Source organism: Calonectris borealis, chromosome 3, assembly GCF_964195595.1.
Source record: "Calonectris borealis chromosome 3, bCalBor7.hap1.2, whole genome shotgun sequence".
In the NCBI taxonomy this organism is placed as follows: Eukaryota; Metazoa; Chordata; class Aves; order Procellariiformes; family Procellariidae; genus Calonectris; species Calonectris borealis.
Genome location: NC_134314.1, coordinates 128216250 through 128241256, shown reverse-complemented (window position 1 = coordinate 128241256; position 25007 = coordinate 128216250). Strand labels below are relative to the sequence as shown.

Below are 25007 nucleotides of genomic sequence, written 5' to 3'. Positions count from 1 at the left end.
TCTGTGAGAATTGAATCCAAGATATTATGTTGTAACACAGCGAGCTTGGGTTAGGGTGGTTAAGCAGAGTGCGTAGTGGTGTGCCCTGCAGAGATGTCCAAAATGGTCATTTCTCAGTGCATCAAACCCAGTGTGTTTCATCCCTTCAGAAATACCTCATCTTTCCTGCTGTTGCTTTTCTGCTTGCTCTCTGTTGGGACTTCTGGGTCTTTGGCAAGCAAAGAGCAACACCTATAGAACTTGATAGTCTGTATCAAGCCTTTTAAATTAAAGAAAACCAAATGTTCATGAGAGCAAGCCTCCGAGACAGAATTGGGTATTGATTGAAAGCCCTCCAGCTCTTGATTTTTGCCTCTTGGATTTTTATCCATTTTTATTCCTAGCAATTCCCAGAGGATGCCTGAGAATATAAGCTTCATGTCTTTGAGAAGTAAAGGAGTAATACTGACTTTGCCTGACTGTGATATGTGGGAGAATAATAAGAAACTTCATAATGAATAAAAAACAATGCAGAGTTTCCAAGAGCAAATCTTGTGGTCACAGATGATTTTAATTACTCTTGCACTTGACAGCACATTTCTGTAGGTCTGGTGTGTTGTACGTTATTCTCGCTTAATTTGGCACAGTATAATGGGAATGTAATGCTTGAGCCTATAACCTTTCGCTTCTTGAGCCACATAAGATACTTGAGACACTGAAAATCACTTGTGATCTGTCTGCATAATTTTTTCCTCCAAGGAGGCATAACTTGGTTCAACTAGAACAACTATCTACAGGCAGTAAGAAATGCTAAGTTGTGGCTTGTCAGGATATTGTAGAAAGGATGGTCTGAAATGGGGATTTAGTTACTTTGAGTGATGAGCTAAAGGTAGTTTTTGGCTTTCCATCTGCCACTGTCAGGAGGTTTGAATTGCTTTACGCTTCTGTCCATTTCTCTATTGCAAGGATTTTTCTTCCTGTCTCTTGAGATAGTATGAGCAGTCATGATTCTGCTCTTCAGTTCTTGTGACTTTGGCTGAATTTTCCAAGGGACCATTACTCTCTTTCCTTTGAGTCTCATTCATTCTCTGCTGAAAATCAGATGTTTTTCAGCTGGAAGAGTGAGATTATTCTGCTTAGTAGTTTGCTTTTATCTTTCTTGGCATCCCAAGCATTCTTCTATATCAAATGGTAGGTAGTGAGAGAACAGGAGGCAGGTTGGTGCCGTGTACTTCAAACAGGTCCCTGGTGGGACCTACCTGAGACCTGGATACTTACACCAGGAGATTGGAATTGCTAGGAGTGTGGATGAATTTTCCTAGAGCAAACTCGAACTGCTATATAATGCATTGTATCAGCAGAAATTAAGCTTTCAGCCACTTTTTGCTCCATTACTATTTATTTTGTCTAATACTAGACAGCTCAAAATGCAGGGTCTGCGAGATGTCACTGAAAGTAGGTGAATATCCCTCCACGGGAACTGCATGCAACTGCAAAGCCGCCTTTCAGGATAAAAACTCCCTGGCCCGGGAAATCCCACTTCTAAGTTTTGTACGCTTTTGAGTAGACGCATAGCAAGCTGATATCCTTCCTGTCTATACTGTGGCAGCCTTTGAACTTAATCAAGTACAATCAGTGCTTTGACTAGAGGATTTGTACTCAAGGGTCTGCAGAAGGTACTTTCATTACCATACATAGGACTAACTGTTTTCTAGACATTAAACTTTCTTTTGGACTGGCTGTTGATACAGAGGAGGAAAAAGGTCACCCTGTGGAAAATAATTGAGACATCCAAGTCCAATATACTGGGTATATCCATGTGCAAGAAATGCACTGTGCAGTTTAAGTCGTGGGTTCTTGAATCTTATCTTTTCTGTTGTGTACATCACTGCTAATAAAGCAGCAATTACTTTTTAATCTTGCTTGTCTTAATTATCATGTAATTAATCCTAATCCTCACATCCTTTCTCCTAGTATCTCTTTCAAAGATCCACAATTTGATGAAGACTTTGTTTTCAAGGCTATAGTGTTACCTGGTGCAAAGTAAGTATCAGTTGTCATACTGATTCTGTTTTCTTATATTAATCTGAGTATTTGCTCTGATAAGTATTTATGGAACTATTTTTAATATTAAGGAAACCTGCTCCAGTTCTGAAGCCAGGAGACTGGGAAAAAACCAACAATGATGGCAGGCCTTGGAGACCACAACTTGGTTTTAATCGAGACAGAAAACCAGTCCATTTGGACCAGTCAGCGTTTAGAACTTTAGGGTAAGACTGGCAGTGTTGTTATTGACTGCCTTGCTGAGATGACTATACTCCTTTATTGCTTTTTTAATTAAAAAAAAAAAAAAAAAAGGGAGAGGGGTGGGAATGGAATGTCAGAGATTAGGTGCTGGTGTTCCATGTTGGAAACTTTGGCATGTGATACTTAAATTCAGTATTGATGAAAACTGTATATTACAATGATTTTGCCCTAATGCCTTGCGTTCTTCTTGATTTTGGGTTTAGTTTTTTTCTGCTAAATATTTCTAACTAACTTTCCCATTGGTTTTTTTCCACTTGTTTGGTGGATACTCGCTTAACGTACAGAAGGTACAATGAGAATATTACACACAAGTGATTATTATGAAGACAGTAATGTCTTTTATGCTTTTAAAAAAGGGTTTTAAAAACCCTTGTTTGACGCCCATGTGTTACACCATACCATCCATTTGCTCGTCATTTTTCAAAGCATTGCCACAGTCAGTTTTTATTAGTTCTCCAAAAGTCCAAGTAACTTTCTCAGGTGGGGCAGTGTAGTACGAGAATGCTTCTGAGCGCAGGATGAGAGGATGAGCTGGGGTTATGTATTACAGTTAAAATGAAATGTTTTTCCTTACTGGGGAGTGCAAGGAGCCATATGTTTATCAGAGCCAGAAAAGAGAATGTTTTAAAGGAGATTGTAATACTAGCAAATAAAATTAAACTCTGTGAGCAACTGAACATGAGTGTCTCTTTAGGAAGAGAAAATGCCTTCTTCGTCTTATGGCTCTGGAGGAGCTGGAAGAAGAAAAAGCAACACCCTTCTCTCCATTCGTGTGTTGGAAAGCATAATTGTTCCACTGCTACACTTATGAACCATTTTCTGTTCTTCTATGTCACAGTTATAAAAAAAAAAAAGTATAGCTGCGTTATTGATCACATACGACGTCTCAAATTGCTGTCCAGGGTGGCAGACACCACAAGCATCTAAGTCTTAATGCAAATGTAGTTCTGCACAGGAAAAACAGCAAAGGCCTGGCAAACATCAAACCACCAATATTTGCAGATCCCGCATCTCTATCAACTCTCACTTACTAGGAAATGTGACAACAGTTCAGTTTTACTGAAATCTTACGCAGTTTGCAGGAAATACATGTTTTTCTGGTTATTGTGGCTTGCTATAGAAACTTCAGAGTTTTTGCTGGGACCAGCTCACAAAGCGTGTGCTTTGTTTGTGGCGTGCCTGGGACCCTGGTCTGTAAGCGCGTCACTGCATCGTGCTTATGCACATCTCCACTGACGCACTGGAGAGAGCTGGGGTATTTGATGGGCTGGGTAGCAGCTGTGCTGTAAGATGGTGTTCATAAAAACATCCTATTCTTTTTCCTTTCCATTTCTTACACATAATAGCCATATGATGCCAAGGGAAAGAGGGATGCCAGGAATGTATGCCAATGCAGTACCTCTTGGAACTTATGGGAGCCCATACACCAGACCGCTTCTGAGTGGGCAGCAGCAGATTCCTAAATTGTTGTCAAGTAAGTGGGTTCTGCTTTCTACATTTCAGAGTTTGAAAAATACAGTTTTGTTTTGGTCTGTTGCACGATTACAAATAAGAAGTGGATTCAGGCATCCGTCTTCATTAACCTTGTGTTGTTCTTCTCTATTGCTCTTCCTTTATGGAATTGCTGTAGGGAAATCTACTAAAATGTAATTATGTGCCTGTAAGTGTGATCCCATTTTGAATACTGCGCCTAGTATTCAAATGCAATAAGAAAAATAGCACTTTGTCTGCTAAGGGTTCCTAGTGTCTGTTATCCGGAACGTATTCAGTATGTGGCTGAATCCCCACATCAAACCAACATCAGCAGACTTAGTAGAAGCTTGGTGCTTTGTGTCTGAAGAGAAGAAGAGGAGGATGCTGGCCACAGAAAATAATTAATGCACAAGGTATGGCGGCAGATCAGGAGAGATTGTAGGACTGACAGAAGAGCTGTGGTTGGTGCTGAGATGCCAGACTGAACCAAAATGGCTAATTCACAGTCCTGGATTGGCTTCTCCTGCCTGCAGTAGGTGTTGCAACTTCTGGCAAAGAGGTGGTAGGAGATGGTCAGGAGGTCAGGGATGCCAACTGCTCTTGGCTTGGTGAACAAGTGGGTCACTGGAAGTGGTAAGATAAATCCTGTGTCACCTAAAGTGGAGTTCTTCATCCTGGAAAGGAATTGCTTGTGCAAAGGGCTCCCAAAAAGGATGCTAGTTAAGAGTCCTGTCTCTTTGCCTTTTGATCGGGAGCTGCATTTCTGTAATGGTGGGAATAAGACAGGAGGAAACTTGGCTAAACGACCTAAAAAGGTGCTTTAAAGTAAGAAATTCTCGTTGTTCAGCTGAATTCTTGCAATATTGAATTATGCAAGTGTTTGAAGTTTAAACAGCCGACACAGATAAAGTTTGAACTCCCAACATTTTGGCACGTACAGAAGACCAGATTACTGCATAGTGAAGCTGTCAGCCTTTTTATATTTGACTTGCATTTTTGCTGCATATGAAACAGCAAATAAATAATATCGATGGCCACTCTGAATTAAACTTACTATCCAGTCCCAAAGCAGATGAAGTGTAGTTGATAGTGGGTGCAGAAGCTTTCTTGTGCAAGGAATCAGATTGGTTTAAGTGGAGAGACGGACTCAATATGAGAGCCTGGAGCTATTAACTTTGATTAAAGAAAAACAAGTGTTTTTTCTAAACAAATGAGAAATATGATCTAAAAAGAAGTATGGGGAGTGGGAAGGCAGAATTACCAGACAGACATCACATTTTTGTATTAATCTCCAAACAGAGAAAGTCTGCGTGGCTTTGGGGAAAGAGAAAGTATTTTTGAGCCCATCAGTCCCTATACTGCTGTTCAAGTCGTCTGAAGCTCGAGTCTTGACGCTTTGTGGGAAATACTTATTTCAAAGAGGTTTTCTCTGCCTTACGTACATGGAGCTGATCTTGCCAATTAGGTACTTAGAAAGCTCTCGTCCTCGTGGCATCTGAGCACCTTGTGTTGTATAGGAAGCACTCCACTGCAAATATGCCCCAATGCCATCGTTCTTTCAAATTGAGGAGGCTTGAATCCACTGATCGGTATGAAATCCCATTCCATCTGTTGGCCTCAGAAAAACTGTCTAGTGGCTTTCTTCCACGCATCCTTTCCTCCCCTCATCTCTTGCCCCTTCCTCACCTTCAAATTGCCTCGGGCATCCCCAGTTGCTGTTCTGCAGGTGTGCCTGGCAAATCTGAAAGCAAGGCTTGCTTTTTTTTTCCCTCCCCTTCTTTCTCTCGTTGTGCCACTTTCCTTAATGCTGCTTTTTCCATTAGGCAGAGGTTGATCTCGTGCTTTCCTGTTCGTGCAGCAAAAAGAGGTGCCAGACCAACCTGCTGGTCCTTCCAGCCGCCGTTGCGGCGCGCTGCTTCGCACGCCGCCGGTGGTCGTCGTACAAAGGCTTTTTCACACAGCAGGGGTTGTGCGTTGCCGTTGCTCTCTGGGGCTCTTCATCCCAGAGTGGAGAAGCTGGTTCCTGGCACTCTCTGTTTTCATGGGAGACCGCAGTGCAACGTGCTGCAAATGTATTCTTTGTCAGTTGATTTTGTTGTGTTTTCCTCCTCTTCTACTAAGGATACCAAGCTGTCCTAGGAGATTAGTCTTAAACTCTAATTAACTTCTGATTTAAACTGACTGCAGTGTGAAGTCTTTACAACTAACTACAGTGGTGGTTGACTTAATCGATGCCAAGTGGCCACATGTGTCTTAACTCCTCTTTTACCAGGTAGAGACCCTGGTAAAAGGATTAAACCCATGCTTAAACTCGTTAGAAGAATACCTCCAAGTGTCATAGCCCAAAATTTCTGCTGAAATCAGTCTTTCTGACATTCACACTGAAGGATGCTTTTGCAAATGGGACCACACCCGGGCATGGTAACACATCCTGGATTATGGATCGTGTGGATTGAGTGTGAAGCAAACCTGTCAAGATGGGAGCCTGTCAGCAACCTTCTGACCCTCACTGCAGTAGGTGGTGGTCATCTTATTGAACAGGAACAGTCTGCATGGACGGTGCATTTGCTCCGATGGAAATTTGTGGTCAGAATTGAGCACGTGAGCCAATTTCAGCCAGACAGCGTTCTGTCCAGGAGTACCAAAAGGTGTTCCTAGATCTGACAGTGCAGCTATCTTCTTGCCTTTTGTAGTCACCCCCTTCAGTTCAAGCACAAATGTCACTGTCAAAGCACAGATATCTCCAACTAGAAAATCAAATTAGAAGGACTGGGAAGGCATATGCTGAGTTTTCTTAATGGGGGCAGGTCATTTCTTGTGTCAAAGTCACGTTCATCAGCTGTATAATTGTGAGAGAATGCTGTATGTTGTGGCATAATTGGATTGGGAAGCGTCCGGAACTCACACGTTCCTGAAAAACTAGAGCTGATGTGGTTAAAATTCCCACATTTTGTGGTTTTGATGCAGAGCAACTTTTCATTTTATGTGTTATGTTTTCATATGTATGATGAAGTAAAATTAGACTCTAGAAGGGCAATGCGGTCAACCAAAGTGCCATCTCTTCCTCAAGAGCCTGCTGTGGGTGTTCCTTACTGTTGTTCTCTGATTTGACTTTGATGTGCCAATTTTCAGTTGATGAATAATTGTCTGTGCTGATAACTTGGGGAGTCAAGTGCAGCATGGCAGTACTCTGTGAATGGCATATTTGGTTTCTGCAGCACAGGGTATCTGATTTATGACTTTCAGTCAGTAAACTTGTCAATTAGCTGCATTTGAAAAGTGATTTTGATTAGTGCAATCAGTAAACACAAAATCTCGTCTTTGATTGCCACACTGATTAGATAAATTGTTACTTGAGGAGCTGCTAGAGAAGGCAGTTTATTTGGCCTTATAGCTCTAGGAAATGCCTAAGTTTTGAAGACTAAAGAAAATATTAATTGTCATTTCTTCTCCGATTTTGTACCTTTCTGAAGTGCAATTCACTGCTCCAAGCTTTTTCCCTCAGAGATTGTTCCCTGTCAGAGCCGTACAGATGAATAGTAATAAGGTGGCTTTAAATGTTTTTATGATGATTTCATTAAACTCCTTCTTAAACTGTTCCCTAGAGCTGCAAAAAGATGTGGTTACAGCAGGAGAGCTGGGTCCTTTCTTTTTCAGATGGAAAGAAAGTGATTAAATAGGACACATGTTTTTAACTAGCCCTTAAGCAGGGGTCTGTATGAATGGGAAACGCTAGGGCGAGACCAGCATCATCTCGCTGGTGCTAGAGCACGTTTGACCCTGGCAGTGGAATGGAAAACGTGTTAATAAACTTCAATTAAAATGTGAAGTTCTGACCAGGGAGGGTCAGGGAAGGGAGAGACTGTATTAGTCCGTATAATTGTCCGGATACTTGGGGGTCTTGCCTAGCTCAGCCTGCACAGAGGAGAAGAGTGGGGGAAACGTCGTCATTATTCTTCCTGGAATATAGCGGGTTTTTTCTGGAAGTTTGTGTCTCCCAGCAAGCAAAAGGAGAACTGAGCCAGGCCTGGGAGACCTGCAGGTCTGGTGGTGGTGACCAAAACCTAGTCCTCATCCTGGCATCAGCTGGTAACAATCTGTATGTCTGTGTGGTATGTATATACATAGAGAGAGAGATGTGTATATATTGGTTGGGGGTGTGTGTATACATGTAATGTTTAATAAATAAGTAAAATGCAGCCCACACCCCTCTGCGGCTCAGGCTGTGCTGGGCTGGCTGGGCTGGATTAGCTCTGCCTGGAGGAGCCCAGGCGGGAACAGCGGAGCTGCTGGGGATCAGGATTTATTTCCCCTGGTGAAACGGTGTTATCTTCAACGGGGGCTGCCCGCACCCTCCCCTGCGCGCTTGAGTGCTGCCGTGAAAGGTTTCTGTCCGGGTCAGACCGTTACAGCCCGCAGACAATCCAGCCAGAGTTAGGAGAGAGGCACAGATTTTTCCTCTGTCTGTTTTCTTTCAAATTATTGCAAAGCTTTAGTGTCCTTGAATATTGGCAGTTTAACAGGGCGTTACTGTCCCATTGCAGTACGTCCATTAGACAACTTCTGGAACCAGCTGTTGAAATTAGGTCACACTTAAACACCATTGAAAATAATCAAAGGTGCCACTGAAACTGAAGCTTTTGATTGATGCACGATTTGAGTGTTGTGGACTGACCGGGGAGCTATTGATTAGCTGTTTCTTTTATCCTGTTTACTGACCAGTTTATTTAGACGAACAACAACCGTTTAATTGCATGTCCTGTTAAAGCAATGTTGTTACTGCTACGTCTTTGTAAAGAGTTAGTTTGGGTAGAAGAAACAATTGAGAAGTGGGTGGTCTTCTTCACTGCAGTTTCTTATAACTGCAGTGCTGGGTCTCTGGCCAAGTTTTTACTCGAAAAGGTTTAATTCAGTCTGATTACATTATCTGAGAGATCCTTAATAGATTTTTATTGTTATATTATCATTGTCTAACTTCTAAATACATTTTTACTATCTTTAAATATATCCTAAATACAACTATATATATGTTTTTAAACGTGAATAAAGTGGAACTGTTCGCTTTATTACGTGCTCTGGTCATTCTTTTAATTTGCTTTATAGAATAATTTAGCCTAATCAGAAGGAAACTTGCACACATTTTGAGTATTAAATATTTGTTGCTCACAAACATGGTGTGTTGTGATGATGACGCAGTGGTGTGCATGTGTGTATATGTATCTATGTTTTTGCACATAGTGTAGTGATGAACGTACTTGTAAGAAATGTAAACACTAAATGAAATCTTCAGTTGTTACGGTAACAGGCATGGTTTTGCATTTTTTAAAATTCAAGAGAAGATACCTGTGAAGTGTCCAAGCACTAACCAATGCTAGTTCTAGCAAATAAAATTCATTCTTCTTATAACTTGAAGCTTACTGGACATATTAAAAAAAAAAGTTGCCTTTTATTAATACTAGTCTTGCCACTGATGGACGTAAGGGCTCTATCAAAATCAGCAATAGTAACCAACAACTTGGTGAAAGTTTGAGCTTTTCTGTTTGACATCTTAAAACAAATTCTCTCCACTTTTTAAGTGGAGTGCAGTTCCTTAAGTATACTTGCTCTTTTTTATTTTAACGTTTTGTTTTACCCTCTAGATCTTAGACCCCAGGAGTCCTGGCGAGGTCCTACACCCTTGTTTCAACAGGCACCACAAAGGTAAGGCAGGAGGGATAGAGGTTTTGTGAAATGTGGCCAGGAGGATATACTTGGTTCTGCCAGGCTTCACAACTGTTTTTTTCCTCTTTGGTTTGAACTTTGTTGTTTAAATTTATTGAAATCATGCTGTACAGCAGGGTTTTTTAAAGTTAATTAATGTCCATGATTTATTTATATTTTGTGAGTGCACTATGTGGTGTTCATCCTTTAAAAGGCTTGAGTACTTTGTATTAAAAAAAAGAAGGCAAAACCACTTTCCATTAAAACTCAGACTTCAAAATTAACTTTACTGTTGGTGCTTTGGTACTGTTCTTGGTTCTTTGGCCTTTATCTTATTGAAGCTTTTGAGATACTATGAAATTGAACACAGAGAGCTTAAAACTGCATTAGATTTTGGACAGGCTAAACAAATTTCTTTTTAGGAGGGCTGTGGAGCTTAATGAGGCATAACTAATGGTGTTCCACTTTTATCATTTCTGTGCTGCAACCGCAGCATTAGTACAGACTAGCCATTGATTCTTGCTACAAACCTCTTGAAGTCCTAATCAGCTTCTTTGGTACAAGTTTTTCAGGCCTGACAAGCCTATTGTAGGGCAGTGTCACTGTAGGTCAGTAGTTATTAGTTGCCACTGAAAACAGTTTCTTTAACTACTTAAGACTGAACTGAATTAAATGCAGAAGGGACTCAGGGAAGGATTATGGAATCTGCAGTCCAATAAGTGCCATCGAATAGAAGGAATGTGACATGGTTTGATAATAAGGGATGTTTTACATGCGTTCCTTCATTGATAGGTTGTATGTCCTTAAGTCAGATGGACTTTATAAACTCCGGCGTACCTGTGAAAGCTATGAATAATGATATTTATTTATATGTATGGAGAAATGAGACCGTATGCGAGATCTTTGATGTTTCTGTTCTGAGGCACAACTTTTTTGGCGTGGTTTTATTTGCAAATGTTAACCATTGAAAATATCAGCTTTGGGGGAATTTATTGAGCTCTCCGCAATGACGTTTTCCATGGCAACCATTTTGATCCCTATTGAAGTAAGTCCGGCTCCCTTGTCCTGTGCCACATCAATGTGGAATATTGCATTATAAATGAATCTTGCATTACAAACTTTAATACTACTTTGTCATGGGAGTTGCTATTCCCACACCTTAATTAAATCCAATTTATATAGTACCATTTTGTGAAATATTGCTGCAGGTCTGTAACTTGTCATTACTTTTACAATGCTATACTTGTATCATTCTACCAGGCTGTTTATTTTGGCAAAGTGGAAGAGTTTCTCAATTCACATACAAATAACTTCTTTCAGCCAGAAATTCTGTTTGTTTCTCACTTGAAATACACGTTTTTATTACAATTGTAATAATCGACTGTCTCTCTAATCAGAATCCTATCAGAAGGTTACTGTGCTTGGTTTGTGCTAGTATTTTTAGAGGTGACCGCACACTGCCCAAGTACTTCAGAGCATCTTTGCAGATGGACGGTGCTCGTGATTCGATCCGCTAACCTAGTGCTTCTAGTGTTGCGGTATTGACTTCGCTATTCAGTTCCCAAACTTGAGGAAACTGGTGTCCCCTGAGGTGACTTTAAATCGAAGATGTATCATCTTCACCTAGAAAATAAGCTTTAGAGAAGCTTGGAGAATGCCATTCTAGCTTTCGAGTGACAAGAGTATATTTACAACGCTTTCCCTCCCTGATGGTGCTTTGTTACACCTCGGACGGTTTATGAAAGTCACAAACTTGCCAGTTGCAGTGCTGAGGATAAGCGATTTTGCCACGTTCTTGGAAGGTGTTTGATTTGGGAAACAAAACAAGCATGCTTAGGGCTGATGTCGAGTTAGTTGCTATACAGAGATAAGCATGGAGATGTAAGCAAAAATTTAAACAGAAACATGAAGATAGATAGGCTTGGTGGAGGAAAAAATGGCTGAACCTGTTGAACTGAACTCCCCGCGAGAGGTTTTCAGTTTCCCAGTTAATTCCCTGGGAGCTGCCAGTTTCCCATACCGCTACCCCAAGGCTGTCCCGCTTGCTGCTGCGCTTCAGGTGCCCAAGGAGCAGCAAGGTGCTGCCGGGGAGAGCAGCGAGGCGCTTCTGTTCTCCGTCACCTCTGCTGCCGGGAGGAAAGTAAATGGAGGGAGAGGCCAGCCCCCGCTCCCGCCTTTTCAGATGAAGTGGGTGGGCAGGAGGCTACGATATCCTTGATTTGCAACATGAAGCGAGGAGCCCTGTCCCTGCCAGGAAAGCTTTGGGCCTTTGTGCTATTTCAGGGGTAGAGTATTGCAGTGGGGGCTAAACTAGTATTGCTTCACAGGCCTGGGTGGAAAAAAACCAATAGCGTAAAGCTGCTTCTTCATAATCCAGATGATCTTGTCTCCTGCATAAAACTTCTTACTTTTAAATTTAGCGATGCAATTCAGTGTGCAGCACGTAAAATAAAATCGGTGAGTTGCCGTTGAACAGGACACCTTTCAGCATCGCCTGTTCAGGCCCTGGGCTGGCCGGGCTGCGTTACTGGAGATTGCAGAACGTTATTCCGTGCTCTTGCCTTCAGTGCTGGTGATCTGATATGTTTCAGAGGTTATATACATGTGTTTGCTACCTGGTTTCCTGGCTGATGGAAATTTGTAATCTGGTTAAGCAAATTCTTTTGCTTAACCTGCTCATAGAAGAGATTTCCAAAGAGGCTGAGGATGGAACACAGAAATATTTTACTGTAGAAGGTTTCCTGGAGTTGTCTTTTAGCTACCCTGTATGTATACGCTTTAGTTTCATTGTAAGTTGACGTAACTCTGGATAGTGCGTTTGACTAACTCGGCCAGTGTGAACTCCTATGATATTCCAAGTGGCACAATTCTTTTTTTGTTACCCGTGAGGCACAGCTTTGCTGCGTACAAATCTCCACCCTCAGGTAATTTGAGTCACCAATTAATACATCCACTAGACGAACATGAAGTCAAGTGCTGTGAGGACTACAATTTCCTGATTTCTGTTTACCAGATGAAAATCTAAAATTTTGTTTTTTAAAAATAGTACATAGTTCTGTGAATTAAGAGCAGCAAAAAGGTGTAAGCTGCTTTTCTGGCTTTAAGATCAGAAAATGCATTGCAGCTTTTTTTTTTTCTTTTCCTACTAGGTCTATCCTCTAAAATACGTAGTGGTTCTAACTGAAAATCACCAATTTCACTCTTTAGATGGCCTCGCATCAAAAATGCCCCAACGCAATAGTGATATTAGGGTTAATGTGTGTCATTTGTTAAATATCCCAACTTTTCTCTAAGCAGCACTTTATTAAAATAAAAAGTTTAAATTCTGTGCCAAATACATATTAATGTCAAATGAAATTTGTGTCAAACTTCCCCGTTCCAGGCATGTAGCAAGTGTTGCCTGTGGTCGTCAGTCGCTGAGGTATTTATCACCAGCACATTAGCAAAGTTGTAGAGACAGAGTGACTGTTGGTGAAAGTCCTAGAGCTGGGGCTATGTGGGTAATTCCCTGTAGTTTTCCTTAAGGCTGAGCAGTGTCGTCTTCCTGGAGAGTCTGCTGTTTTCCAGGAATAATGTGGGAGGGAGTTAGTACTCAAAATACTTAACCAAAAGGAATATCATACTTGGAATACTGATTTTGAGTGTTTAGTCCCTGAAAGTGTAATGTGCTATGAACTTCAAATAAGGTATTGCTCCTCTAATGAATGATTCAGGTAACATTGTGCATTTCTGGAGATACCTCTGAAGCTTAGAAATAAAACCACACAGTTCAGTATTACCACTTAGCTTTTGTGCATGTTCATTTTTAGTACATGCATTGCACATCATTTTTACCAATTGCATATTTATCAGGTAAGACTCATGCTTTTATAAACAGGACTCAAGTTATTTCATTTCTAGAGATGGTAGGAGTTTCTTTTGCCTTTCTAAAATTCAGGCAGGTCTTAACCTGACCAGGTGGAGCAGCTGTCTTGCAGGCTTTAGTGTGAAACCAAAAGCAATTTGCATCCAAAACCAGAAAGCCTTCACGTCCAAAATGCCTGCTTTCATTCATTTTAATCTTACGTTTGCCTGTCTTGATTCCAACTTTGCCTCTGGTGAAATGTGTGTTGAAAAGACCTTCCTCGCCCAGCATCGCTTCCGCAGTTGCTCAAAGCTCAGTTTGCCCCACGTTGTACAGCTAGCTGTGAATCCTCCCTCGGTCCTGAAAGTCCTACCTCCTCCCTGAACTGCACGTGTCTCTGAAAGAATATATCAGCCTCTGGGTAGGGTAGCTCCTCCGAGGCTGAAGTCCCGCCAGTTTAATCCGGCAAATCGGGGCAGAGGCTCTGTGAAGACGTACAAAGTAACCTGCGGTTCAGCGGTGCAGCAGGTAAATATGAAATGCAGGGCTCGTGCTCTCTGCTGTTCCTGTCTCTCGGCAGGCTGGCCGCACACTCTTCAGCCGACTCTCTCTTAAAGAGGGGTCAGAAAAGATTAACTGTCTCAACTATCCGATGTTTTTCCTTTACAGCAATATATTGTACTGCAAAACATAACTGCCCTGCATTCTCTGAGGAGTTGTACCCTTACCCGTGCTCAGCTTTAAAGACTATATCATGGCTATATCATTTTTCTAAATATTTTTAATCAAACAATGATTTGATGTATTATACCTGTTGCTTTATAATTGTAATGTTAGAATAGGTACTTGAAGGCAATTAAAACATTTCTTGCTGTTAGTAATCTGGGATGGCAAACTAGGTTATAATGGATGTTGAATTTGCGTTCCCATATAAACTGTACACCAAATGTCAGTCAGTCCATGCCAATTAGTGCTTATGTTGCTAGGTCACCGTGGTCAATTGAAAACGGCATCAATAGAACTTGAAAAGGTTTCTTCCCGATCAGACCTTCTGACATATTGAGCAGAATAATGGATGGGAAAAAGCAGCCAAGGCCCCTACCCTAGATTCAGAATACTCGCAGTAAGAATTCATTTGCAACCTGCAATTAACTAGAAAGAATGGACTCCCAGAAAGAGTCTGGACATTTAGAAAAGAAAGCCTCATTCTCCTGTATTGCACATGTTTACTCTTTGGATGGTGTGTTGCGTTTAGCTAACTTGGTGATATCTGGATTTTAATCTACGTTCAAGATCAGTGCAGATGAATTGGCAACTTTGCCCCTAAAATAAAAGATGGACAGAATCCTTCCAAGGAATTTGAAAAACCTCTGCTTTGTAAAACTGAATTTACTGCTTGTGGTAGTACCTGGTTCTGTAGCTTTCAAGCCGCGATGAAGGAAGCAGTAAGCAAATGTGGCCTTTCGGTAGAAGAATCTTGGAAGATATTTCCCCCCTCCCCAATTTATCTCCAATGGCTTGGCCATCTGCAGCACCACTGCAGGCATAGCTGGACGTGACAGTGTTCAACTCTGAGGCAAATCAAATCATTTATCATACGAGACTATAGAAATTTGGATTTTGTGGTGTGAAACTCTCTCTAGGAGCTAAGTTCATGCTGCAGTGTCTGTCTTCTTTACGCAGAACCGCTGGGGCTGCTCCTCTCCTTGCCTGGAACCGCATGCTGCAATCCCAAAATCAGTACCAGACGAGTCAGTACCAGGGGCTGGGCGGACCAATGAGTTACCCACAGAGACCTGAAGATCGGATGGACAGGGGAAGACAGGTACGAAAACGTTGCCCCATTTTGCACATTTTGTTCTCCTGCCGAGTAAGGCTTCCTTCGCGTGTGGCTGTGGAGAGTGAATGCAGCATAGGTAGCCATTCCTGAGCTGGTTTTAGCCCAGTCGCTGTGTCACCAGTGAAGGCACAGACAGGTAAGCTTCCCAGCCTTGTCCAGCCCCTCCGTGTGTTCCCCTGGCAGAAGGCCCATGCCATGACTGTGCCGCCACTGCTTTTCATTGAAAGTAGATCGAACCAAGTCACACACTGCTTGCAGCCTGAGAAAAGCAAGTATTTCAACCGGAGTCTTCCTCTTCTGTAAGGAAATCTATCAGCCACACATTTTGGGGATAGAAGGGTTTCTCCCCAGTATGTTTAAAATGCAGATTCGTACGCTTTCATTAATTTTTTCCCTCTGATGTTTATTGGCTTTCTTTTAGCTGAAAAACTACTTAAATGCAAAGGTTAGATTCTACTAGCCAGAGAAATAAACATGTCTGTGACAATAGCTTTGTGTGGTTAAACGAAAACGAGTGAACGTGGTAGGAGAACCTCATCCAAAATTATAGGTGACTTTGTCGTCAGTTCATGAAAATGCCACAGAATGAAAACGCTTCTTGAAAGCAGCAGGTGATTTTGCTTATATGATTTTTTGTGTGTGTGTGTTCCCAGTAAAAATATAATCTGCATATACTCTTGTACTAGATTATTTGAGTATTTACAATGCTATATGCTAGTTTAAAATAAATTTCAGATATCTATATTAAACTTGAAGTTCTGTTGCTGTTTTGGTAAGTCAGAATTATTACTCAGCTGTGGGAAGATTACTGACCAGTAATGGGGAAAGAGGAGGAAGAGCGCTCAGCTGCTTGGTAACGGCACTATTTCCCAATCCTTTATATGGAAACTAAGGCACAAACTGTTTGAAATTTGCCTTCTGGGACCTGGTTCAGCTACCTCTCATAAACGTGCTCAAGACAAGTCACTTTTCAGTGTACGCTCTTAGTTTTTCTTTTCTTCCTCCCAGTCTGCCCATCTGCGTTTGTGTTACACGGTACAGCACCAACACAGTCAAATTTGGTGTTTGGTTCCTGGGACCGTGTCTCCGTGCTGTTGGCAGCAGATAGTCATTTTCACATGGGTATAAATTCTGTCCTGCAGTGTGTGTATGGATAATATCCCAGGCTCTTCTGCTTGTACAGCAGGGACTGCAAGTACAATCCATTTAAATTGTAATGTCATACCGCGTATGTGAAAGTCGTGTTAGAGCATTTTTACCACTTCTCTATTCTTTGTCTGCTTTATGTTTTTCTTTTCTGCTCTGGTTGGGAGACTCAGGTAGCGCTATCTATCACAACCACTTTTGCACCATGACATTGTTATGGTGTGGGGGTTTTGAGGCAGCTAATACAACAAAAACATGTACTGTCAAACCACGTTTGTAAAAGAAGAGCCTTTGGCCTTTGCTGGGGAAGCTTTTTGCGGAGTGCCGTGTGCTTCTCTGTCTGGTTCAGCTTGTCAGGACCGAAGCCCAGCAGAAACAGCCTGTGAGCTGCTAATACCGTTCTCAGCATTGTCTGCCAACTGCAGGATTACGTGGTGCTGCTGAAAAGGTCTATAGCCAGCAAGCAGTCTGCCCCAGCGCTCCCAACTCTTAAACTCTTGTTCGACTGAGCCCTTGTTCGCAGCAGTGAGACTCTTCTCCCCCCCCCCGACTCCTACCCTCAAGCATTTTTAGTGTAGAGGAGGCTTTTAAGACTGGAGTAAGCATTGTCTTTAGCTTGTTCAGTTGTCATATTGGTGTTGCAGCGAGAAGCAGAGGAAAAAGAGAGGGAAGTATGCCACGGTGCGCTCTTGCTCCAAGTATAGCGGGGAGGCATTACCGGTACAAATCCTTCCAGGACTGGTTTTGGCTATAAGCAAAACTAGACAGCGTGGGTTATGATCACATTAGGCTTAATGGGAAAACAGTGGGGCTTGAATCCTGGCTGTGCTGCCCAACTAGTCCCCAGTGTTTTTTTAGGTATATTTCAGATGTGGATGAGGTGTATTGATAGGATCAGTTTTCAAAAATCTTTCATTTTGTGTTATACAGGCTTACCCAAAACACTGGAGACAAAGGAATAAATGCATAATTGCACTAATCCATAACCAGGGCTGCTGTAATAATGTAGGAAAATCAGTGGAGGATTTTGATGCTGGTGGAGTCTGGGTGGTATTTAATTAGGGCTGGAAAACAGATGCTTGAAAAAAGTCTGTCTGCTACGCCGTACTCTGCTCTACCCTTTATCCTGGGTAGCGTAGGTGGATATGTGCAAAAGGAATCGGTGCTTAAACTACTTCATTCCTGACCTTAAATCTTCATGTGTAACAGCTACAGCTGGAATCACGAAGGTGAAGAGGAGTTGTCTTCCAGAAATGGTTGCAGTGTGGGCTGAGGGAGGGCATCCCCTGCTAGTTCACATTTGGGGGGGTCTCAGGGCGTCATGGACATCTACAGCCTGGCAGAGACAGCAGGCCTGCGCCCTCGCAGCTCTCCAGCCGTTTGCCACCTGAAAGATTAAAATAGGAGGCATATTGCTGTTTGGTAAAACTGCAGTCTTGCCCAAAATGTCATTCACCTGTCATTAGCAGAGGACGTGTCTGCTGGATCATGAAACAAAGTTAAAACTGGGTGGTGACTGGGTGGTTTTATTTGTATTCGCATACGTGATGGTTATTAAGGAGAATCTTTCAGCTCCAGTAGATTTGCTTCCTTAAAAAATTTCCTTTGCAGTTGTGTTGCTTTCCAGTGGGTTTTTATCGCCTTTTAAATTTTTGTTCCCTTTTTTTCTTTTTTCTTCTTTTTTTTTTTGTTTGTTTTGTTATTTTTAAATGAACTTTCAGATGTCATTATTTCCTCGGGGCTGACAGCACAGGAGTAAAATTAGAAGCTACCTTAAAGGGTTTAGGGTGCAAAACCAATAATTGAATCTGGCATTGCTGCCTGTAAATTTCAAAGCTTTAAAGCCTTGAAAAGGGATTCAAGTGGAAGTGGTGACACATAGCAGCATAAATAATTATCTTTGGTCTCTTTCACCTCTGAATTCTTTTTTTACAGCATACAGAACATGGTCTGAAGAGGTTAATAAACGCGCTGCTACAAAGTGCTTACAAAATTAATGCAACTGCCATGGATATGGGTTGCTCTGTGGTAGTGGGTATTTGTTGGTGTCTTCCAGCTGTTCCAGAAAACTAAAGAATAAACTTGATTGTGTTGTGCAGGTGTCTGACATTTTTATTTTACACAAAATAAATACAACTGAATGTCCAGATAAATGTCTTGTGCGGCTCTTACAAAACCTCTAAATTGTACTTCTGTACAGGGATTGCTGCTATTTATGTAACTGGAAGGATTTTTCAAGGGATATAGTGATCCTGTTTCCTTTTTTTAATTGATTACAATCAAACCTGAAAACAAACGTAAAGCCTTCCTGATGGTGGAAGCAGTGTATTCTGCACGTCTCTTTCAGAGCCCTTTAAAAACGGGGTGGAACAAATCAGTTTCTGTTCAGAAAGTCGGTTTTGGTAGCCTGACACAAGCAGGCTGAAGCGAACCTCCCCTGTCACAGGTTTGCTCGCTGTCTCCTCAGTTTCGGCCGTTTTCTCTGTGCCCCCGTAGGACAGGGTAAAGGTGGATTTCTCTTCTGAAGAAATGAAGGGAAGCCCCTCTTCCCCTCCCCACCAAAAAAGCCTCCAAGAAACAAACAAAGCAAGCCCTATAGCTGTCGTTAGCGCATCACATTTAATTAACTTTCTGGTCTCTGCAGTATATCAGGTTTTGAAATAATTTTAAATGTTTCAAGGGGACTTTTTATGAAATTTTCTGACACATTTTTCACTGGCTAGTGATGTACAGAATGCCTCATCTAAATTTAAATACAAAAATATAGCTAATTTGCAGTGATTTCCAAGGTGGGGTTTAGGCATTTTTCACCTATTATTTAAAATGAATGAGTGCTGAAGAATGCTGCTTCTGTAACAAATACAGATTTTTTTTTTTGTCTTTAAAATACTTATCTGCAAAAATGTCTGCCTTGCTTTAGCGTAAGATTGCTTACAACTAGAACAGAAAGCTGGTAGTTGAGGGAAATTATTTTTATCCTCTAAAAAAATAAACCTGACTAATCCTGCTAACAGCATACAGGCATCGCGCATCTCAAGGTGATACTTTAGTTAGTCCACAAAAATGACATTTACATCATTACTCTGTGTAAAGCGTAAGCGTACATACTGCAAAGCCCAATTTCTGTAGGAATTAAAAATTTGCATTTCAAATCCGCCCTTCAGGTGTGTGTGTGAATGTGTGCATGTGTGTGGCTTCAACGTCGTGTACATTTTTGCTTCCAGTGTTGCTGCAAGCAAAGAACATGCGGAGGTGTTAAGGCTTGGAAGTAACTTGTCCTCAGTGCTGTCTTTTGGCGCATTTATTTCTGATTTAGAAGCGTTGCTCCTCCCGCGGTACAGCTGGAAGCTGAGGCCGGTGCTGTGCAGAACCGCTCTCCGCTGGTGGAAGTTAAAGCTTGTATTTTCAGGAGAGCATCTGTTCCGCTCTGCCTGTGGTACCTTTCTGTGCAAAGGATGTATTGTTTCATTTTTGTATGGCGCCTGAAGCTCGGCTAACTTGTTTACTGTGATGTTAATCCAAAAAATAAATGCTTGCTTTTGTTTGTTTGTAGGCATATGGCCCTGGGAGGCCCTACCCGCTACCACCTCCCTCAGGAAGATACAGCTGGAATTAGCTCGACTCTTGTTTTGTTTTGGGTTTTGGGTTGTTTGTTTTGTTTTTTGTTTTTTTTTTTTTTAAAGTATAGAAAATGTCGGGGTTCTTTGGTTTTGTTCTTTTATTAATTGGGGGGAAAAATGGAATCCCTAAGAAACACCCCTGTAGTTTTTAAACTATGATACTTGTTTTAAATGTACACATTTCTTACCAAACTGATTATTTTTTTTTGTGGGGGGCTATGTCGCTTGGAAATAGCGTATTGCGAAATACGAGTAAACTAGACTTGCTAATTTGCCCGTGAGACATTTGATGAGGTAGGAGTGCTGTTTTGTCTTTATTACGTATACAAGCTGTGCTTAGCTGTGCCTGTCAATCTGAACTCCAAACATCCTTTACTTCACACATAAGAGCCTGAAAACAGACACGGAGTTTTAAAGAATGCATAGAAATCGGATTTTATTAACTCTTGGGGAAGACACAGCAGGCAGCCTGCGGAGCACGGTGTTTAAAGACACGTCTGTCGGTATTCCTTGTCAGATGCTTCCTTGAATTTCTCACAAAGAGAGGAGATTTTTTGGACTTTGAAGTAAAACATTTCAACTTTTACAACTTGTGCCTGTTTTTGACTTTGTTATTGTAACATAAACAAGCACGGAAGGTGTATTTGTCTGTTTTGATATATAATTTAAAATAGCTGCGAAGTACAGAGTTTCCATTCATTTTTAGCACTCTTTCTAGGGCTTTTCCGTGTGAGTGTACCAAATCAGTAAATATTTTTATTTGCTTTATAAAGTGGCTTTTGAAATTCTGAGCAGTATCCAGTGGTTTATTTCCAACTCCCTCCAGAATGTGTTTGTGTCTCTTATCTATACCTGCGTGCACGCATTTATATTAATTTCTTGGAAAATAATTCCAGACAGCCTCTACAATGTCATTTAAAATCTTTGTTTAATCAAAAAAGTGGCAAGAGCATCCAGTGAAATGAGCAGCGTTAATGCTAATATAACATCTTTCCATTGTGCCGTGCTTGGACTTTTCCATTAAACACATATATCACACACATCAGTAAACTTTGAAGCTTTGCTGTCGCCCCTACGCGAGGTTGCGAGGCACGGCGCTCCCGTGAGTAGTTTTTCAGCCCCTTCCTTCGAGGCCCAGATGTTAATCACCAGCAACGAGGAAAAAGACCAGACCAGTGTAACCTTGGGAGGAAGAAATCATGAAACTGGATTCATTATTTTCAAGTGATTGAGGGTGGAGCAGAATCCTTCATTGTAATGCAAAGAGTTGCCATCCTGCCCGGAGCTGGGAAACACCATCAGCCCTCACCAATGGCCTTCTCCCTCGCCCGGGAAAATATTTGGGTCTCAAAAAAGTAATTTTGCTTTTCGAGCAGAACAAAACCAGCAGCGAACGTGAATTTTCATGCAAATGTGGTGGTTGAGTGTGAGGCTGGAGGAAGGAGCGGGGTGGCTCATCCTTACACCGCCGAAGGTGCCTCCTGCTCCCGAGGAGGAACCCGGGGTGCGAGTGGGCTTTTGTCCCTCGCTCCCCGTCTTTGGGGGCTGGGGGTACAAAAATGGGGCTGGATAAACATTCACGGGGGGGCCGCTTTGGGAAGGGCTTGTCCCTGCAGGTTCCTCCTTGCCCAGCTCTTCACCCCCTCGCCGACGGCCGCGAGTCAAAGCTCCCGAGCGGAGCCTTCCCTCGGCTCTGGGAGGTGCGGTGCCCACCCGGACCCTCGGAGCGGTGCTCGGAGCAACGCGCTTGGCCGGGGGCTTCGGTTCCTCTGCGCCATCAGGCAGGGATGGGATGCAGGGCCTGACCGCGGAGCATCACCCCTCCGCTGGCTTTTTGCTTCGGCTGCCTGTGCGTCCCCCTGCCCCGGCGTGTGGCCCCGCGGCGTCCCAGCGCTCTCCAGGACCCGGAACCGCTGGGATATTTGGGGACGGCCCTTGGGGACAGGATCCCTGTGGCAGTCCTGAAACTGCTCTACCTCTCTCCATATATGTTTTCCAAGCCGGAGGTGAGCCTGAAGCCTCCCACCTTGCATTACCAGGCTTGGAGGGGGGGGCTCACTCACCCCATAGGGGCTCAGACCCATCCCCTTCCCAAGGGCCATCAAGCTGTTCCCCCGTGGGAGCCAGCGGGGAGAAACGCTCCGTGTGAGCCCGGCTGTGGAAGGGGGGAGAGCGGCGGGGGTCCCCCGCATCGCCCTGCGGCCGCCGTTCCCCACCTGGGAGCCTTCCCCTCCCGGCCCCTGGGCTGTCCCTTCGGAAGGGGGCCGGGAGCCGGTCCCTGGGCTCACAGCGGCCGAAATCCGTTTTTTCCGCCCCAGAATCACTCCTTCACGGCGCAGCCGGGAGCGGCGCGGAGCCCCGGCGGTCCCCGAGGCTGGGAAGCCCCCGGAGGGGCTGGGGTTCAGCGGACCCCCCCGAGGATGGCGGAGCCGGGGGGCGCGGAACGAAATCTCCTTGGCGATTGAGAAGGAAGCGGAAAAAAGGGGTTTTTGGGGTTGTCCAGAGCCGGTCAAACCGATAAGTAGACCGAGAAGGAAGCAGCCAACTCTTGAAAACAACGTTTCCTTTTATTGTAAAAAAAAAAAAAAAATTAAAAAGAAAGAAAAATTGCCGGAAACTTCCGAGAAGCGTTTCCCGGTGTGCTGCATTTCCTCGGGGAAGAGGCAAGGGGACAAACCCCGGGGCCCCGATCCGTCCCACCGCTCTCCCTCGTTCCTCCTCCAGCCCGGCGGCCCCGGCGGCTGCGGGGCCCGATTCCCCCTCTCCCGGCGGGGAAGCGGCGTCCGGCCCCGGGCGGGTCCCGGGCGTTGCTGGGGGTCTCCGCGATCGCTGCAGCTCCTCGGAAGCTTCGCCAAGGGCCGGAGTTTGCGGCGGCTGCACGGCAGGCGCACCGCGTCCACGCGCGTACGTTCATTTACTAATTAATAATAACGATAAAAACGTTTTTCCCCCTTAAATCTGAGCACCGGCGTTCGAGAGCTCTTCTGCCAAAACACCCTCCGCCGCTGCCAGCCTCGGGTTTGGTTTATTTTCTTGCTCCAGCCGCTCCCCGTCCTCCAAAAGGCAGCGGCCGCTCGCCCCGCTCGCCGCCTCCTCGACCTTGAGTTACAATTCAATTTATCTCCAATCAAATAATAATGAAATTGCACTTCAGGGGCACCCTTATAAAATTAATTCTGCTGAGATAAGTTGCACTTCAGAAGATTTATTGTTCGCGTTCAATGGGTCTGTAAGGTATACGCGCACCGGCGCGGGCCCTCGGCTGCGCTCGGGCTCGGCTGCCGGTGCCCGGCCGCAGGAGAGCGGGGCCGGGCCGGGAGCGGAGCCCCGCGCCCCCCGGCCGCCCCCCGGCGCCCCCCGGTTCCCCCCCGCCGGCCGGGCGCCCCGTCGGGGCGGCTCTCCCGGGCGGGCCCCCGGCGGCCGCGCACACCGGCACGAAGTCGGACGTTCACGGAGCCACGAACAGGCGCGCACACACACGCACACACACGCACAGACACACGCCCGCAGCCCTGCGCCCACGCGTGGACGCCCACTCGGCCGCCCGCCCCGCCGCGGCTTGGCCTTCGGGTCCAAGTTCCCAAAACCCCGGAAAGTCTCAAAAAACCGAAGCGTGGACCGCGGGGGCGCGCGGGCGAGGCGGGGGCCCACGGGCGGCCGTCGGGGCTCCCCGCAGGCGCCTCGCCGGGCCGGGGCGGCCGTCGGGGGCGGGGGGGGTCCGGTCCCCGAGGGCGGGGCGGGGCGGGAGGGGGGCACAGGGATTACCACGTCCTGCCGTAGAGCAGGTTGGGGCTGACCATGCCGCCGTTGTAGTCGACGCCGGCCGAGTCCATGGGGGCCAGGGCGGGCACCTGGCCGTGCAGCGCCGGCGGGCTGGGCGAGAGCTCCTCCAGGTCGGCCGCCTGCCCCAGCGAGCCGGGGTGCGGGTGGGCGGCGGGAGCGGCGGGGGGCGGGGGCGCGGGCTGCCCGGGGGCCGGGGTGCCGCTGCCCGGCGGCGGGCAGGGCTTGCCGTCCTTCACCAGCACGGGCACGGCGACGCGGCGCGGCGAGTGCTGCTGGCAGAGGCCGCCGTCGGGGTGCAGCTGCTGGGCGGCCGCCTTGTCCTTGGCCTGGCGCTTCATCTTGTAGCGGTGGTTCTGAAACCAGATCTTCACCTGGGTGGGGGTGAGGTGGATCAGGCTGGCCAGGTGCTCCCGCTCCGGCGCCGACAGGTACTTCTGCTGCTTGAAGCGCCGCTCCAGCTCGTAGACCTGCGCCTGTGAGAAGAGCACCCTCCTCTTCCTCCGCGGGGCCGCGTGGAGCGGCACGATAGCCTTGGCGCCCTCGGCGATACCGCTCAGGCCGCCCATCCCGGCCACGTTCATCCCCGCCGACGGGCCCATGAACCTGGAGACTGAGCGGGACAGGCGGCTCAGCGCCGGCGGCCGCCCCGTCGGGGGCAGCGGCTCCCCCCGCCCGCCCGCCGCCCCGCGCCCACCGCCCCGCGCCCGCACTTACTGCTGGAGTAGCGGGGGTCGCCGCCGGCCCCGTACCAGCCGCCGCCCGCCGCCGCGCCGCTCCGCATCCCCTCGGGGTAGGCGGGCAGCTCGCCCATGTTGCCCAGCCCGCCGTTGCAGTAGCCCCCGACGGCGCCGTGCGGGAACTGGGAGACGCCGTGGGGCATGTGGTAGGCGGCCGCCCCGGTGGGGCCCGCCACGACGTGCTGCGGCACGGCGGCGGCGGCGGGCACCGGCGGCTGGCGGTAGGGCCCGAGGGGCGCGCCCAGCCCGCCCGCCCCGTCCATGCCGCCGAACTTCTTGTAGCTCTCCTCCATCGGGCTGAGGATGTCGGTGACCGAGAAGGGCGTCGTGTGCTTGGGGCTCAGCGACATGGCGCGGCGGGACGCGACGGGACGGGCCGGGCGCTGCCGCCGGCACCGGCGAGCCGTGCGCGGGCGAGGCGCGGCGCGGCGGCCACCAGCCCCGGGCGCCGGTAGCTCGCCGTTTCTTTTAGCCCGGCGCCGGGTTTACGCCAGACGCGGGGGGGCGGAGCGAGCGCGCCCGGCGGGGGAGAGCGGCGGCGGCGGCCCCGTCCCCTCCCCGCCTCCCGCCGCCCTCCC

General features: G+C 45.8%; 2 protein-coding genes across 6 annotated transcripts in view; one reads left to right on the top strand and one right to left on the bottom strand.

Moving 5' to 3' along the window:
* Positions 1 to 20700, top strand: part of XRN2 (5'-3' exoribonuclease 2) — a 51450-nt gene extending 30750 nt beyond the window's left edge. For 4 of the 5 annotated variants that reach the window (XM_075147883.1, XM_075147885.1, XM_075147888.1 and 1 more), the window contains 6 exons: positions 1954 to 2022; positions 2115 to 2249; positions 3633 to 3760; positions 9399 to 9459; positions 14987 to 15128; positions 19843 to 20700. In XM_075147883.1, the coding sequence (XP_075003984.1) occupies positions 1954 to 2022; positions 2115 to 2249; positions 3633 to 3760; positions 9399 to 9459; positions 14987 to 15128; positions 19843 to 19905 (598 nt within the window). In that variant the 3' untranslated portion in view covers positions 19906 to 20700. Of the gene's footprint in view, positions 1 to 1953; positions 2023 to 2114; positions 2250 to 3632; positions 3761 to 5582; positions 8820 to 9398; positions 9460 to 14986; positions 15129 to 19842 lie in introns of those variants that run through there. The other variant, XM_075147886.1, reaches the window with a different exon arrangement.
* Positions 20701 to 23125: 2425 nt separating this feature from the next.
* NKX2-4 (NK2 homeobox 4) lies at positions 23126 to 24779 on the bottom strand. Its single transcript, XM_075148203.1, has 2 exons — positions 24407 to 24779; positions 23126 to 24302 (listed from the first exon to the last, which is right to left on the bottom strand). The coding sequence occupies exons 1-2, from the start codon at positions 24777 to 24779 to the stop codon at positions 23671 to 23673; spliced, it is 1005 nt and encodes a 334-aa protein (XP_075004304.1). The 3' UTR covers positions 23126 to 23670.
* Positions 24780 to 25007: the final 228 nt, after the last annotated feature.